At 42.3% G+C, this 16,268-nt stretch overlaps 1 protein-coding gene across 2 annotated transcripts in view; it reads left to right on the top strand.

Moving 5' to 3' along the window:
- ADAMTS17 (ADAM metallopeptidase with thrombospondin type 1 motif 17) overlaps nucleotides 1-16,268 on the top strand; it is a 157,317-nt gene that overhangs the window by 54,151 nt on the left and 86,898 nt on the right. For both annotated transcript variants that reach the window (XM_069025817.1, XM_069025816.1), the window contains exon 8: nucleotides 5,721-5,826. In XM_069025817.1, coding sequence (XP_068881918.1) covers nucleotides 5,721-5,826 — 106 coding nt within the window. The remainder of the gene's footprint in view (nucleotides 1-5,720; nucleotides 5,827-16,268) is intronic.

The following is a 16,268-nucleotide window of genomic DNA, read 5'->3' as shown; positions in this document are numbered from 1 at the left end:
ATTAAACAGAGAAAAGGAAGATAGCAAAAGCACTCCTTTAAGCTCTGATGATTAAATCTTGCTGCCTCTGCAGGTTTACAGACATGAAGAGGTCTGGCCTCACAAAGGCATTTTTATCGGGAAGGTACTGAGGAGGGCAGCTGGTTTAGGTGTCAGGTAATTTGTTTGGAAAGGGGGCGGTGCACTCCTGCCTGGGCTTCAGTGTGAGATGAAAGGGTTGACTGAGAAGTTCTGAGAAGGGTTGAGCTGCAGTGGTGCCATAGCTAAGATTTGGGTGTTTCTGCCTGAATCACAGTCCTTTCACAAAGATTGAGGCATGTGGTTGAATCTGGCTCATTCAACTAGAGCCCTGGTCTTGTGAAATGTTATCCAGGGCTGCTCATTAGACCCGTGGGTGTTGTATCAATATTCAGTGCCAAGTATCTCTAGTTATTCCCAATAATCAGAAAAGTATCTCCTGCCAAAGGTATTGAGCGTTTCACTCATTTGTGCTGTAAGGACCTTGTGTTCTGAGGAGTTTATCATTGTGAGCTCCAGAAACATCAGCTGGTGCTGTGAATATCAGGGAGAGGTTTGATTTGTTAGTCCTTCAGGGTGAGTGTAACGAAAATCAAGAGATTCAGAAAGTAACTACACTTTGTGTTTCAGCTGTTTGTTTTTCTCGCTGGGCTTTCGGGATTCTGATAGCACTTGTGTACACAGTGTGACAGTGTACACAGAAATGACAGTGTTTTCAGAGGAAGAAGTTATTTTATTGGGCACTACAGGACTGCAGTCTGAGTTCTGGGAAAGTTGTGCTGCATCCCTGCAGGTCACAGTGAACAGAGTTTTACAGGGGTCATGTTGAAATTCAGGACAGGCTATATTCTCCAAAGGGAGAAGAGGATTCTGTGGTGATGGGCACATTTGCAACGAGTTGGCCAGGTACAGAAAGTCAGGATCTGGTGCCTCTTCTCAGGAGTCATGGTGGCTTCCATCAGCTGGTCTGTGACATCAGAATCTCTTCCTGTATAAATACTTGAGTTCAAAATATTGTGACTTGCACTGGTGTGATTATTAACTTGTTTTCCTACCTAATCGTAGCTGTGTCTTGTGCACTGGCTGGTTGCTCTGTAATTTCTGTACTTGTGGTTCATGACAAGTGTGTTGTTTCCAGTGTGGTTTTCGTTAAATGCAGTAACAATGAAAATTATTGCTAAGGAAAACGGTTTCCATACATGAATATTAAACTCTAATGGAAACCATGTTGTTACTGCAAGATTAACAGAAATTGGCATCTTGGATGACTATCTAGCATTAAGCCAAATTAATCTGTGCCACTAAAATTGCATGTCCGGCTTTGATTTAGGACATTCTCATAAAATGAAGGAACAGCTCACCCTGTTCGCTTTTCTGGATGATCCCTATAAACCAAACTGGAGGCTCAGTGGTGACAGCCTTAGTCTGTCTGTGTTGTACAAGCTGCAGAGGGCCCTTCCATGGATACAGTTCTTTTTCACCTGGATACCGCTGACTCTTGAGACCTCTGTTTATTCAGCTGTAGAACAGTGTTAGTACCTATCTTGGAGGCAGTTTAGTGGGTTTCTTCTTCTTTAATGTTTCTTAAGTTTTGGAACCTTTTCTATGTAGACTTCATAGAAAGGGAAAAGTATTTTTCATTTTAAGTATCACAAGCACTGAAAGATTCCCTTGGTGACTGACTTGATGTGTAAATACAGGCAGGGCATCTCTGTCAAACATATCATAGCCATTGAATGGAAAGGCAGAGCATGAATCACTTCAGGGTTTCCTGGTTTTACTTGTGTAGGATGTTAAGAGAGGCTACAGGAATGTAATTGATGGCAATGTGTGAGCTGCACAAATCGAAAATCGTGGGAGGATGAGAAAAACATCAGCTCAACACCAAACTAGTAATGATGGGGAATGGGAGGTTTGCTATGAGCATGTGGATATGCAGGGAGTCTCTGTCTTTGCCAAGCAGACTTCAGGACTTGGAGTTTGGCTCCCTTCCCAACAGCAAATACATTGAGCAGGAGGAGAGCAAGCCAAGTTTTAATCAAGTAAAAGTTCTGTATCCAGAGGTGGTTGGCAAAAGAAGAGATTAAAGTATTAGGAGTGCAATGAAAACAAGACATTAGAGAGTTGAAAGCTGGAGTACCTGGACAAACCACTTGCTGAGTGAATGCTCCAGAGCCGTCAGGAGGAAGCCCCAGGTGTTTGGAGTAGGACAAAAAGGGAACCCATGCACCAGGACTTGTCTTCTCCCAGCTTTGGCCATCCATGTGGCAAGTGTGTAATATCCTCATGCCTTGCTGGACTGGTGGGATAGATGGGATCATTCCCCTTGGAGATACTGCTGGTGGAGGGCTCATTAGCTGGCAGGAAGGCAAACAGCTGCAAACTGTTTATGTATGACAAGTTTTTGGATAAATGTGAGTTTACACAGTTGCCTGTGTCCCAGGGTTTGCCGTGGAAGTGCAGATAGCTCTGCGTGTCCAAGCCCAAGCACAGAAGTTATGGGCTGTAATTATGTAATTTCTCAGGAGAGAAAGGAAAAAACCCTTGTGCTTGGTAATAGTAAAAATAGTAATTGGCTCTCCTTTCCCTCTTCCACTGATGCTCCTGCTTGACCTTTTTTATATATTAAAAATAGATTTGTGGTAATTGCTGACAGTGTATCTGACAGATAAGGAGATTTTCCCCTAAAGAAAGCCCCTGTCTGTATATTTGCAGAGGCACATGAGAAGTGTGGGGTTTTTTTAAAAAATAAACAAACAAAAATTCCAGTTCAGCTTCCTTCCCTATTTTTCATTTTCACACACACACACACACCTGTCTCACAGACAGGGCCAGAAGCAAAATTACCAAATAAAAGCATTTCCTCTTATATTCTTCCCAGCCTGGTAGAGCCACGTCACGCTAGGATTTTCACAAATGTGTCTGAGTTCATGAAGTTTTTATTCCAGTTCTGCAGACTTGAAAGGCTCAGATAAAAATCTGGAAGTTTAAGAGGCAAACAACAGTTTCCATTCATCCCAATGAAGAAATAAATCAAGTTAATGCATTGTGCTACTATTGTTGTTGGTTAAAGGTGTATTTTTCTCCACATATCAGTTATGTGGATCATTGTACTGGGTTACAAAAAAGTTGCATTTATGTTAATGGTTCAGATATATTTACTAAAGAACTGGAGAATGTTTGCAGATCAATAATTTATTTGTAGTTGATATTCTGATGAAAGGAATTAATGCTAAAATGTATTGGTCCAAAAGAAAATTATAGTCTTAGGAAATAGTTCAATAGAAAATAAGTGTTTCAAAAACATTTTTAAGGCAAGCTTTTTCAGGCTTAAAATGTGATACCAATTTGTTATAACTGGCTTGCTGCTCCAGAATGACTCTTATTAATAAGCACTCAGCAGTTCATGAGCTGGACTTCTTACTGAGTTCATTCCATGTACTCCAAAGGTTTCTGCTCTTCCAGGATTATGAGTTTCTCTGCCCAGTCCATTTCTGTAATAATAAACTAATTTTAAATGGCTACATTTTTTTTTGATTGATCTTTGCAGATATTATAAAAAGGCCACGCAGGATTCACATTAAGCACTGAAAATAGCTAATAAAAATAGATGACTAAGAGTCTGTAACTGAGCCACAGTCACTACTTCTTTGACCACTGGTGGATGTACAAGTCCTTAATCATTAGTTTTCCACCTTTGAATAATGAGGGTTTTAGCACAGAGCAAAAGCCAAAATAATGATGTGGATATACATTGCCAGGTTCAGTGGGGATTAGAGCCACTAAACAAAGACTTCAGAAGAATTATTATTTGGGATAATGTATTTGACATTTTAATTGGTATTTGACATATTTTAATATATTGGCAGAATTCTAGTCTGTTTTGCTGTGCCACACCTCCCAAAAATGGGAATGTTGCCCCCTTCCATCTCCATGATGGCAAACATAGACCCAGCCTCTTTTTATGAAATCTCTCAAAAGGAATTTGGCATGAATAAATTTCAAGCAAAACTGACTTGCCTGATTGGCCCTGAGCCTGAAATGCAACTGTTGCTCCTCAGTTAAAACCTCGTGTGTCAAATATAACTGAGAGAGATATTGGCACAGGTTAATGGAAGATAAAGGTGGAATAATCAGGTTTAGTAGTAGGAATAAAACACTTTTGGTAAAAATCCTGCTCTGGTCATTGCTGCCTGAAAACTGCTGAAAGGGAACCAAAATATCTCTCCCTATTCCATAGAAGTGTCTTTCAGCTGACCCAAATACTCAATTTTTGCTTCTGTTTAACCAAAAAGAGGCACGTTCATTGGGCCATCAGGTGTGGACTGAGTTTGCAATCTCAAAAGTCTTTCTCAAAGAAGGTTGTTACTTCCTGAGCAATTCTTTGACATCCTTTGGACTATTCTGCATGTAAAATGCAAGTCAGTCCAAGAAAAGTGCTGAAATCCAGCCTTTTATGGCCATTGATTTTAAATCTTGATCTCTTTTTTTTTTGCGTGTGATATGAATCTGCCCTTTCACAGTCAGCATTTTTAAAGTAAGCAAGTGCTAGTGCCTGCCTTCTGCCTTCACTCTTTGCTGCAGGTGCTGAAGTAAAATGCTGTTGCCCATCCCTTCATTCAATCCAGAACACCCCTGGCTGGCAACAAATATCCATGTCCTTGTTGTTGTCAAAACTCATAAAAACAGGGCTGGACTTCTTCCAGGTCTAAAGTTTTACATTTGCACCTTGATAAATACAGCTTTGTCAACTCTGAGAGGAAAAAAAAAAGAAAAACAGGGATCATGACTCCATTGCATGGTCATGGTCTGCTCCTTAGAGGCAGCTCCATGCATCTGTCCCTCCATGGAAATGGTACTGCAGTGAGGAAATGTATTCCTTAGTGCTGTTAAATACAAATACAAGCAGATATGTCCACTGTGATATCCTGAGCTGGCCTGTGATGCCATCACAGCATTCCCAAGTGCTGTGGCACTTTCAGCAGGGGACAGTCTGGCTGCAGGAAGGGCAGATGAGGACTATTGTTTTTCCATAGCAGAGGCTTCATGCTGTAACTTTTGAATTCCTTTTTGGCCTCAGCATCAAACCGTTCGTGGTGCCCACACAAACAGGAGAATACTGTGCATGGATCAAATCCTAAATTCCACTCAGTCATAGGAGACTTGTGCCACCTACATTGGCTTTGTGACTCACCATCAGCACTTTGCCAGCTCTCCTGGCTCTGATGCTCTCACTTTCTTTTAAGCATTAAAATAAGGGAAAATGTAAGATTTTTTTCAGTCTCTGCTTTATTGTTTTATTTCTTCTCCCTGACTTTAGTCTGAAAATCAGGTGAAGTCCATTTAAACGCTTGTTCAGGCTCCTTCACTGCATCTTCTAATGCTGTAGTAGAGGGTATTAGTAGACAAGTTTAGATGAATTTTTGGGTCAGTGAAATATATTTTTGAGACAGTGAAATACATTTTCCAATGAAAGCAGTGAAGGTGAGTGTGTTTTACTTATTTCCTGTCTGACAAAACTCTGGACTGATTCTCCACTAGGATGATGAAGAAACTACTCAGATGATTTTGTATGGAAACTGCTCTAATATTTTTCATTCTGGTTGCATTTTTCATCACTTTGGGTGTTACTGCTGTATGTTTTGAATGAATGAGCTGTTTCACTGGTTTTGATGGGAACATTCTCTGTGGTTTTGTTGCAGGAATTGCTTACCTAGGAGGTGTCTGCAGTGCCAAGAGAAAGTGTGTTCTTGCTGAAGACAACGGTCTCAATCTGGCATTCACAATTGCACATGAACTTGGGCACAAGTAAGAACTTGTCCTTCTGTTGCCTTCTTTACTTATGCCACTGTTGGATACTTTCCTTTAAGGCCAGACAAGTGCAATTACTAGTGTGGCGTGTTTGTTACGATTTCATAAGTGCAGCACATTGATACATAACTTAATTTTCAGGAGGCTTATGTAAATACCCGTTTTAGCAGACATAAATCTTTCTTTCAGCTCTCTGTTCTGATTCTGAGTAGCACAAAGAGGCTTCATTCTCTTAAATGAGGGACAGTAATAGAGACAAATTCTGCTTTTCTTTACTGTGTAGAATAGGTCCACAAGACTAACATTTGCTTCAAAATCTTTAAACTTGCCAAGTTTTCTCTGAAGTTCAGGTGTCTGTGTCAAGGACTTTAATAGTTAAATAGTTTGGTAGTGGTTTCATCTCTGCATGTGAAGTAATCTGCTGTGACTGAAAGGGTAAACATCAGTATTTTGGAAATGCCCTAAAGCAGAATTACTTGATCAACAGAAAGAACTCCTATAACTTGATTTATCAGCTCAATCACACCTAAGTAACACACTTTGAACACACTGGAAAAAGCAGGAAAGAACGTGATAAGTCCTAGTCAGACAGAAATTTGCACAAGGAGATTACTGGGTACTTTCTGCAGGTGATTTTGGAGACTATTTAAAACTGCCTATAAATATCCTGTGGGCAGAAGAAAACAAAATTGACTGGAAGAGTCAGCTGCATCCTCTTAGTGCAGATAATGAGTTAACCAAAGGTCAGCTCCACATTCCCTGCTCTCCGGACCCAGTGTCACACGCACTTACTCATAATCCTTATGAGCTTTTTCCCCTTTCCATTGACATCACTCTGGTTGCAGTGTCACAGACTGTGGAAGGTACAGAATTAGACCAGGAACAGAGTTATACAGGGGGCAGGACTGTGCCTGTGGGATTTTCAAGCACTCCTTTCTTCAGCCTCAGAAGGAAATCCCATCTTTGTTCCTGTAGTAAGAAGTTGTGCCCGAGTTTTGTCTGCACCCTTCCTACAGCTCATGTGTCTGGTGTATCTTCCTTTCCTACAGTAAGAAGTATTTCACAGCTAAGTCAGAGCCAATGGAGCATGTTGAGGTTCTGGCCAATCTCATTCCATGACAAATAATTGCTTTATGGCAATGTGTTTCGAAGTTGCATGGAGGGTATTTAGGTTACCTACCAAAATGAATCTCCTGTTCACCCTCCAGTGACACCAAAGGCAGCTGAGCCAAACTGAGGGTGGTTGCAGCAGAAAAGGACGTTTGGCTCTGGTTTTATTTAAATTACATGCCAATATGTTAAACTGAGCCTAAATTTAATAACAAACTAACCTGTGGGTAATGCTAAGGAAAATTCAGCACTCATCTTTGGATGGGCCAAGAGCAAGAGGGAAAAATACTTGAGCTGCAGAAAATCCAGCTGTGTGAAAGAGTGAGACTGGTCTGCCCTGGTGTTTGCCAAGTTTCTCAGCAGAGCTGACAAGCTTCCTTCTAATAATGCTTTGCAAAAAAAATCCCCATCATAAATAGGGGATGTAATGCCCTTGGATACAGCTCCCCATCTGTGCAGAAAATTGCGAACTCCATTTCCTTTTCTGAGGGCAGTTTTGCTGGTAAGACCCTAAGGTCTTTCCTCTGCCAGTTTTCTTTCTTTGCCTTCATCTTGGTAAACTATTTCAGGAGAACTGAAGGGGTGTGGGGGTCTGTAAGGGCCAGCTTAGGGACCCAAGCTATCTGGGTAATGCTGTTCTTGGAGGGCACAGGAGCCAGGAAGGCTCCAGCTGAAGGTTGTAGAAGCTGTTGGGAGGATTCTGCTGCCACAGGTGTTTGGGGACATGTTCCAGGTTATCCTGTTTCACAAGGAGTTGCAATTCTCTGTCACACATTGGGGCAAACCCTTCTTCCCCCTCTGCCTTGCCTCCAGCAGCATAATCAACCCCCAGTGTTGCCAAATCAAAACAGAGGGGGGAAAATGCCATGTCTGTCTCCCCCCAACCTGAGTATTAGAATCATCCCACTGTGCTGTCACCCACCAGTGGCCTGGCTGCTCATCTCAACCTCTGGCCAGTTGAATGGTGCCTTTCTGGAGGCCAGCAGGAATCTTTTCATTGACCTTACAGGGTGTCAGGCCTTCTGGTGTTGAACTGCAGTAAGATGCTCTGAGCAATCCTGTTTCAGCATGTCTTGTGCAAATAGAAGAATTCTTTGCAGACTTTACTTACAAACTCAGAGGTTTGAGTGAAATGTAAAGAAACCCATTGCAGACACGAACACAAAGAATAGCTGACGGGCTTCAAAAATGAAAACCAAGGAAAACTAGGTGCAAGTTTCTTAATTTAAAACAAAATCCAATCAAAACTTACATCCATATTGGCAAAAATATAAATTTTGGAGAGCCACAATTTTGAGCTTTATTGAAGTCTTATTTCCTTATGAGTGTAGAAAAGCTGAGATTTATTATTCTTTCCTTAAGACTAACAAATGTCTGTGGAGATCACAAGCCCAGTTTGGCATTCACAGATAGTTTCTGATGTGGACTTTGGAAAAAGTGAATGGATTACTAATTGATGTGTCAGATTCCTAATCTGCCACTAATGTCATTTGGACTGACTGCAAAAAACACCATTCCGGACAGCTGCACTGTGAAAACACAGATACACCATTAAATAGGTCCATTAGGATGAAATAGGTCCTCTGAAAGTTGAAGGATGAAAGTTCATCTTTAGGTTTAACCTGTGGAGTTTTTGCTTGATGATGGGGTGAGCGACGTGATTTTTGTATTTAAATCTTCAAGTCTGTACTGATAATTTTGGTCCATGGACACAGAGGGAGCATCCATCTGTATTTAGACACAGTTTTTTCTGCACTGGATCCAGGAGAAGAATCTTGCTATTACAAAAAGGTTACAGGCAGGGAGCCGAGTGACTGTGTATTGAGGCTGCAAATCATAGACTTTTCCCACACAAGACAGGACCCTGAGCAAGTCTTGTTCCTTCAGTCAGCTGGGTCAATAGTGGATGTCTTTGGAAACAGCACACTTGAGTGTAACCACAGTTTGTTGGATTTTATCCAGGATTTGCTGGGTGGAGTCCTGACCTACACAGAAGGGAAGACCCAGGGATCACAGTGGTCACTGAAGTCTTAAAATGTACGAGTCTGAGGTCTTCATATCATAAACATAATATGAACACTGAGCATTTCTTACTCTCATCTTTCCTCAGATTTGCAGGGCAAGTCCATCCATAAAAGCTTAAAAATGCCCTACTTTTGTCACCAGGATCCTGACTGGTGCTTCCCTCCTCCTCCTCCTCCATGAACTGCACCAGTGTGAGGCTGATCTGAGATTCACACCCTGAAGACCACCCTGAACAACCGACTTGAAGAAAAATAGTGCCAATTCCCCCCCTCCTAGTTTTCTCTTTGCCTACAGCAGTGACTTTGTTACCATTTTCAAGTCCTTTTCCAAAGAAAAAGTCAAATAAGTTTTTGAAACAAAAGCTGGGATTCATCCATATATCCGTTATCCCAAACGAAGCAGGGTGGGCTGCAGCCAGTGGTTTTTCAGGACAACAATGCCAGCTTTGTTGCCATTCCTGTTTCTTTCAACAGCCTCAGTTTTCCTGTTGTGGGACAGGGGCAGGCTTGGGTGAGGAGGGAAGATTCCCATTCATGAGCCAACAGAACCTGGCACTGCCTGGATGGGGAGAGAGAATAGCCGGAGGTGGTGTGGCTGGGAGCCACAATGGGGCAGATGCCCTTAGGAAAGGGAATTAAAATCAATTGACAATGAGCAAGGAGCTGGCTCTTGCCAGCAGCCTGAAACCGCATGGCCTCAAACTTGAAGCTGAAACAGATGAGGACAAAAACGAGTCCAAAGGTAAAAAGCCCATAATGCACAAACCAAACAGCTCAGGGCTTGGAATCAGACAAGAGAAGGGTTTGGAACCAGCAGGTTTCTCTCCAGTGTGATTATTTGCTTTAGATGTTAGATATTAATAGCTGTAGCTTGGTTAAAATTACTTCAGGGTGCATAATTATTTGCTGCATGATGAAGTATGGCCTTTGTGCTATGTCTCAAGCCTCGTGGTGTTGCAGGTAAGGGAAAAGCACTCTGGATATGCCTGCCCTTTGTGGCCTGATATTTGTGCTGATGGACTTGTGAATAAACTTGGCCTCCCTGATCTGTGCAGTTAAGCACCCAGCAGAGAGATTCATGCAGATGTACCAGAATGTGAAAATATTGCAAGCTGAGGAGGAATGTCCCTGAGTGGATCCCAAAAGTGCAGAATGATGCCCTGTAACAACTTAGACCAGCAAAGCCCAGTCACTGTCGTGCAGCTATTGAAGTTTAATTCCTGAGAACCAAGCAGGAAATTGTCCCACTTCTCCCCTGCCCCGCAGTTTATAAAGAATTGGTCATAATGCATTTTAAAAATGAAAAGTTTCATGTGGAAGCTGAGGATCACCCCAGTAAATGTGACAGATATTGCACACAGGTAATGCTGCAGAGTGCACACTGTGCTGATAGAAACCTGTTTATTTTTTCTGGAACAGCCTGTCTCATGATTCCAAACAGCCAAATTCATGGTGGTGGGGCAAGGGCAGTGGTTCTGGAAACCATGGAGAAATGGAAGGACCTCTGCTAAAAATTCTCTCCTTTTATCCTGGGGTTATAACATTTAGGTGCAGGATGTGGGATCTGAGAAGCTGTTTTAAAAGAAAAAATGCCAACAACCCTCTGACTTTTTTAGAGCAGCTCAGAACAGTCTAACCCTTGAACTCAGGGCTTTACCAGTGGAGGCAGCTGAGTGTAGTTTCTGTCCTGGCTGACTTTAACCTTTTTTAAAAAAAAAAAAGCTCTCACTGGAGCTTCTTTTTCTTTTCTGTGTTTCTCTGAGTTAGTCCCACATTTATCAGGGAGGTTCTGCCTGACCTGAATTTCTGTGGAACATTTTTCTTTGTTGCTATTGCAGAAATACACCAGTGTGTCCCCAGGTTACTTCTTACCTCCCAAAAGGTATGAAAACCAACATTACTGAAGTTGTAGAATCAAACGTGCAGAAGCACCAAAGTCTCAATTTCAGGCGACTTTATCCAGACAACTTTAGTTATAACTCTGTTCCCTCTGTATTGCAAATGAGGCCAAACTTCTATTCACAGGGTAGGATTTCAGCATGTAGTTAAAGACTTTTCTTTAACACATGCCCACAGGCATCTTATTCACTCCTGTGAATTAATGTTTTACTATAAGAGAGAGCTCTTGCAAAGAGATACTTATCCTGTGTGTCTATAGGGTAATATCCAGTTAGGGATGGCTCAAGGATGTAGCCTGTGGCTGACAGGATCAGCCCAGTGACTGGATAAACCTCTCCAGTGGCACTGCTGGCAGTTTGGGTGTAGATTCTGCCTTGTGTTGGGGAGCTGTGGTTCCCTCTGTGCCTCCATAAACCCTGTGTGGCCCTTCTGACCATGCTGTGTGTCAGAACTCACATCTCTGCATTTGGAGTGGTGGAAAATCAAGGTCACTTGGATCCCAAGGAGCACTGGAGCCAGAGGCAATCCCATGCAAGCTTTATTCTAGCAAGCTCAGGTATTAATGACTTTGCTGCACCAGGACTTCCTGAGTAGCCGGAGAGTTGGATTCAGGCAGTGCCTGCCCCAGCTCTATTCTCCTGGTGCCAGAATCCCCACTTTAAATTAACAGGAGGACGTAGCTGTTCCAGTATATTGCAGTCTCAGGAATACTGGGAGTGACTGGCTGCTGTGTAGACATACCCTGAGGCTGGCCAAAAATGCTGGCAGCGGTCCGTACCCACCCTGGAGTTGCTAATTTTATTTTCTGCCATTTGTGTTGTAAATCTGTTGAGGAATGTCTCTCTCTCTCTGTGTTCCCAGGCTCCCTTTTCATGCTCCCCTCCTCCCAGGTTTCATTCTTCCACAGATAATTGCAAGCACATTTTCACAGTTAAGTTGCCCTTCTCTGTACAACTCCAAAGGACATAATGGAACACTGCCTATTTGATCATATGTGTCTGTACATCGGAGTGGTGTGGTCTAACCAAAGCAGTTATTTAATTACAGGTTCTGGTCCTGAGAAAGAATAGGTATATCCTAAAATTTCAGGAGATGCTTCTTCCACTTCTGGTAACACACTGAGGAGTCTGGTTTAGATAAAACAAATTATTATCAGGTACCTTAGTAGCTTGATAATAACTTTCTGAAAACCATGTCCTAAGTCAGTCAAAAGGAAGCAGAGATCAAAGACTTGTTTAAACATATTAAAAAAAAAAATATCAATGGAGACTTCTGCCAGCATGGATGGTTTGATCTGGGGAGGAGGTGGTGGTGGAGCAACACTAAACTGAAGGTGTGTTGGCCCACTGTAAGACAGCATGAGATACCTGAGTAAGTTAATTTGAGTCCCAGAAATAGAATATCCCTGTGGTATTAACCTTGTTTCAGCAGGTTGTTTTTGCAATGACAGTTGGGATCACACAGAGAAAAATTTTTAAAAAGAGAAAATTATGTATGGAAATCACACAGAGAAAAGGAAGATTGGGGAGGAGAAATGGGGAGGTTTGGTAGTATCATGTGCTCTGGATAATAGGCCTGGGTTTGGGTGTGTTTTTTTAGTTTTATGTAAAGCTTCAAGATATTTCCAGGTGCATTCACTGAACCTGCTAATCCTGGGATGGTGGCAGGGTACCTTCCCTCTATCATGATTATCTGTTTCACCTTTGTGCCATCCAAATTTGATAGTTTATTTACAGTACTGGCATGTAATAACATTGGAACTGGGCGTGGGAATGTCCATGTCCTGTTGCTTTCTGCACTCTTGTGGCAAACATTAGTTCTGGGCAAGGGTTTCTATGGTTTTACTCTCTGCTTTGTGAAGGATCTCTGTGTAACCCCTAGGGAAGCAACATTCCCTTGCAGTCCCTCTAATTTCTTTGTTTTTGAGCATCTTGTACAGCTTTACTTAACATAATAAAACTGCACCAAACAGGCGAAGGACAGCCATTTAGAAACACAATTTTTGTTTAATCAATAGCTTTGTAGCCTTGCCAGCTCTGCCTTTCTTTTTGAAGGCTTACTCTGCTGAGTAAGCCAGGGCTGTGTTAAGTAGCTGGGCCGTAATGATTTGGCAAATCTTGCATCTGCTTCCTGCCACAAGGGTTCTGATTTCATACTCCACTGGCTTTGCTGGCAACAGCCTGGTGCACCCAGTGACCCAAAACACGGGGACAGTACAAGTCCCCATTGTGCAGCCTCCCAATACACATCAGCGCAGGAAACATTAGGTTTGTAAGTGCCATTTACCAAATAATAATTTGTTTTTATACAGGGGCAGTGATCTAGATGAAATATTTACTTTTCCACTAGCAGTTGTGTTCCAATAGCCTGTAACCCGTGCTGTTAGCCTGGCTTGCTGAGTTCAACAGGTTCCAGGTGAAAATGACTTCCCGAGCTGGGGAAGGTGATAAATCCCAGACTGTCACTTGGAAAAGCCTTTGGTAGTAAGTCAGCAGCAGCAATGCCAGTGGAAATGTTGTTGCCTCTAAAAATGTGGTTCCCTTTAGCTGTTACGTCAGTGGAAGGCTGTGCTGGGGTGGAACAGGGTTGGCTGCCTGTTGGCCAACAGTTGTGTTGGGAAGTAAAATTCAGCAAAAAAGAGTTTACTGGAGAAATGAAATAAACAGGCCTGCTTTGTTCTTGGTGATCCCTTTCCATTTGCAAAATCGTCCCTACATCGGATGCCAGGCCTCTTTCCATTGCTGGATCCATCCCAGCAGGGAGTTTGTTATCTATGTCTTTACTTGAACCCCAGTTTCCAAAAAAAAGAGGAGAGCCCACAGTTTTCTCAGTCTTCTGCTTTTGCTCTTGCTTAGGTAAAACAAATCAAAGCAAAAGGAATATGATCATAATGGTTTGCTCTGACTAGCTTGAAAATTTCCTTCCTGCTGGGCTCTAATTAGCTCAGGGCGTTAAAAATGAGTATTTTTCACTGTACCTTCTGTCTCTGTTTCAAAGTGCACTGGGACGCTCATCTAATACACCAGATTTTATCCACATATGGGACAGTTTGACCTCTCAGAAGTTTCTCATGTTCACCCTCTGGTAGCTGTTTCTCACCTGCCAGTGACAGTCCAAATCCTGCCTGGCTCTTCCACCTGCTCCCCGCTGGGCTCCCTTCCTCCCACCCTTCTGTTTGCCAGTGTCACTCCAGAGACAGCTAATGAAGTGACAGATTTCTAATCTAGATTTTAAATACTCATTTTAATTGCACACAGTAAAACTAGGCGGCAGGATGAACAAATACTCCCTAGAAACAGTTTGCTTCTTAGTTTAGGTAGTCTCTGTACTTAGGGAAAGTATCTTTCCTTCAAAGGAAAAGCACAGCTTCCTTTCTTCCTCCTGAAGACATAACCACCAGCACTTTTCAGTGGGTGAATTCTTTCCTGTCTGCTTCCTCTTTCATCTCAAGTAAAGTGGCTTGCTGTGTAACGTGGGGTAGATTTGGTCAAAGGTAGAACTCTTCCCTAGTATCCATCATGAGCTACCATGAGTCAGCAGTGGTCACATTTTGATAAAAATGCAGACTGCCTGTGTTTAGTAGCTTTAAAGAAATGCAGCAAACTGGGTTTTCTTACAGGAGCATTGTAACAACGACATTGTCATCAGCTTTCCTGCCTTTGTGTACAAGCATCACTTCCCATCTATTCACTTGAAGTGCCATCTCCACTGGGTATATTTTTTTACCTCTTTCTCCATTATTTTACTCTGTTATTGACACATTTCCAGTACTAATCCAGATATGATCCTGAGAGTTTTCTCCAGTCAAAGAAAAAGCCAATTTGTTTGCTTAGGAAAATATATCCATACTTTCTTTTTATACTTTAAGTACTACTCTCCATACCTGCAGCTCCTTCTGAGCTGTTTATGGTGTGTGTTCAAGTAACCTTGCCAGGTTTGCCAAATGTGTGATTGCAGGAGCCCCTCTGAGCACAATGAACAGAATCACATGAGAAAAGCTCATAGACATCTCCAGAAAGCTGTCACCAGATAAAAGACACACACCCTGCACCTCTTACCATCTAGAGACCCTCTAAAACAGTATCTTATGAAAATAAAAGACATTCTTCTTTCTCTGTAATTTGTCTTCACATTAACATGTTCAAGCCAAAGTTACTCAAAGCAAGAGTGTCTTTTCAAGTAGTTTTTTACTTTCCTCATGTCGCTTTCTTAGACAATATGAAAGCAAACTTGACTTTATTAGCCTTGAGGTTTGTAGGCAACCAGGCACACCCACTACCCAAAGAATTTCACTTCAGTATTGGTCTGAACATATCATTTCCAAATTGCTTTGATACCAAGCCATAATTTGCAACATTCCTGTTTGATATCGAGTCTCTCCCTGCTGATAAAATGAGTGAAACTGAGATAACTTGCTGAACTTCTACAATCATTTACGAACAGCCAAGGCCAGGTGGTTCTGGTACTATAAATTATTTTAGCAGCTGAACCATTATGAAAAATCCCAGGAGTTTAGGGAGCCAGTGTGTGGGAGTGCCACTAATGGAAACAAAATTTTTGAATTGGATCATGCATTTCCTGTGCAATTTTTTTACTAGCTAGTGCTGGTGGGTTTTTTCATTTTTGGAAGCAAAAGTGAGCCCAGAGGTTTGTTACTGTCCACTGCAGTCACCTGTTGTGTTGGTGAATCAGTGCAAAAGGATCACATAAGGATGGATTTCTTCTTGCACTGCATTTGCGAACCCACAGTGATTGACAATGTGGACCAAGAAAGAGGATGAAATATATTTCTGTGAAAAGGACTTTTGCTGCTCTGAGAACCATAAAACATATACCCACTGCCTTGTCTGGGGACTGCAGAACACTTGATGCTGGTAGAATTTATATATTACATTCACTTCTCACCTTTTTGTCTTTTGATGTTGGCCATCTCCTCATTCTCACCTACAGGAATGGAGAATTCATCTCCCAGTGTGGGGAAGGCAGCCAGCATTCCTGACTCCTACAGTGCATTCCCCAGGCTGTCCCACTTCCCCAGCGCTCAGCTGTGGGTGGCTTCCTGATGGGGCAGAGTGTGGGACATCTGGGTTACTTGTGTTGCACGTATTTGGCAAACATTCCACACCATCTCTCCCCTCTCCTTGGTTTTCTTTTAAGGGTGTCTTGTGTTGTAGCTCTGCATTCAGGTTTGGCACTTGGTCGTTTAATGCAGTTGACTGGAGGCTTTCAGGGGTTTCACAGGAGTTTTGGAAAAGTGGTTGCACACAGAGCAGCCCCTGGGGTTTCTGACACTGTGAGTGACAGGGCCATCAGTGCTCACTGAGCTTTTGTCTCTCTTCCCTCGTGTGTGGGAAATCCCACCCAGCTATCCCAGGGTTTGGTCTTTTTCCACCCTACCATTTATAT

The sequence above is a fragment of the Aphelocoma coerulescens genome, chromosome 10 (genome assembly GCF_041296385.1).
Source record: "Aphelocoma coerulescens isolate FSJ_1873_10779 chromosome 10, UR_Acoe_1.0, whole genome shotgun sequence".
Taxonomy (NCBI): Eukaryota; Metazoa; Chordata; class Aves; order Passeriformes; family Corvidae; genus Aphelocoma; species Aphelocoma coerulescens.
The sequence above is the reverse complement of the archived record's forward strand: the minus strand, read 5'-3'. Positions and strand labels throughout refer to the sequence as shown.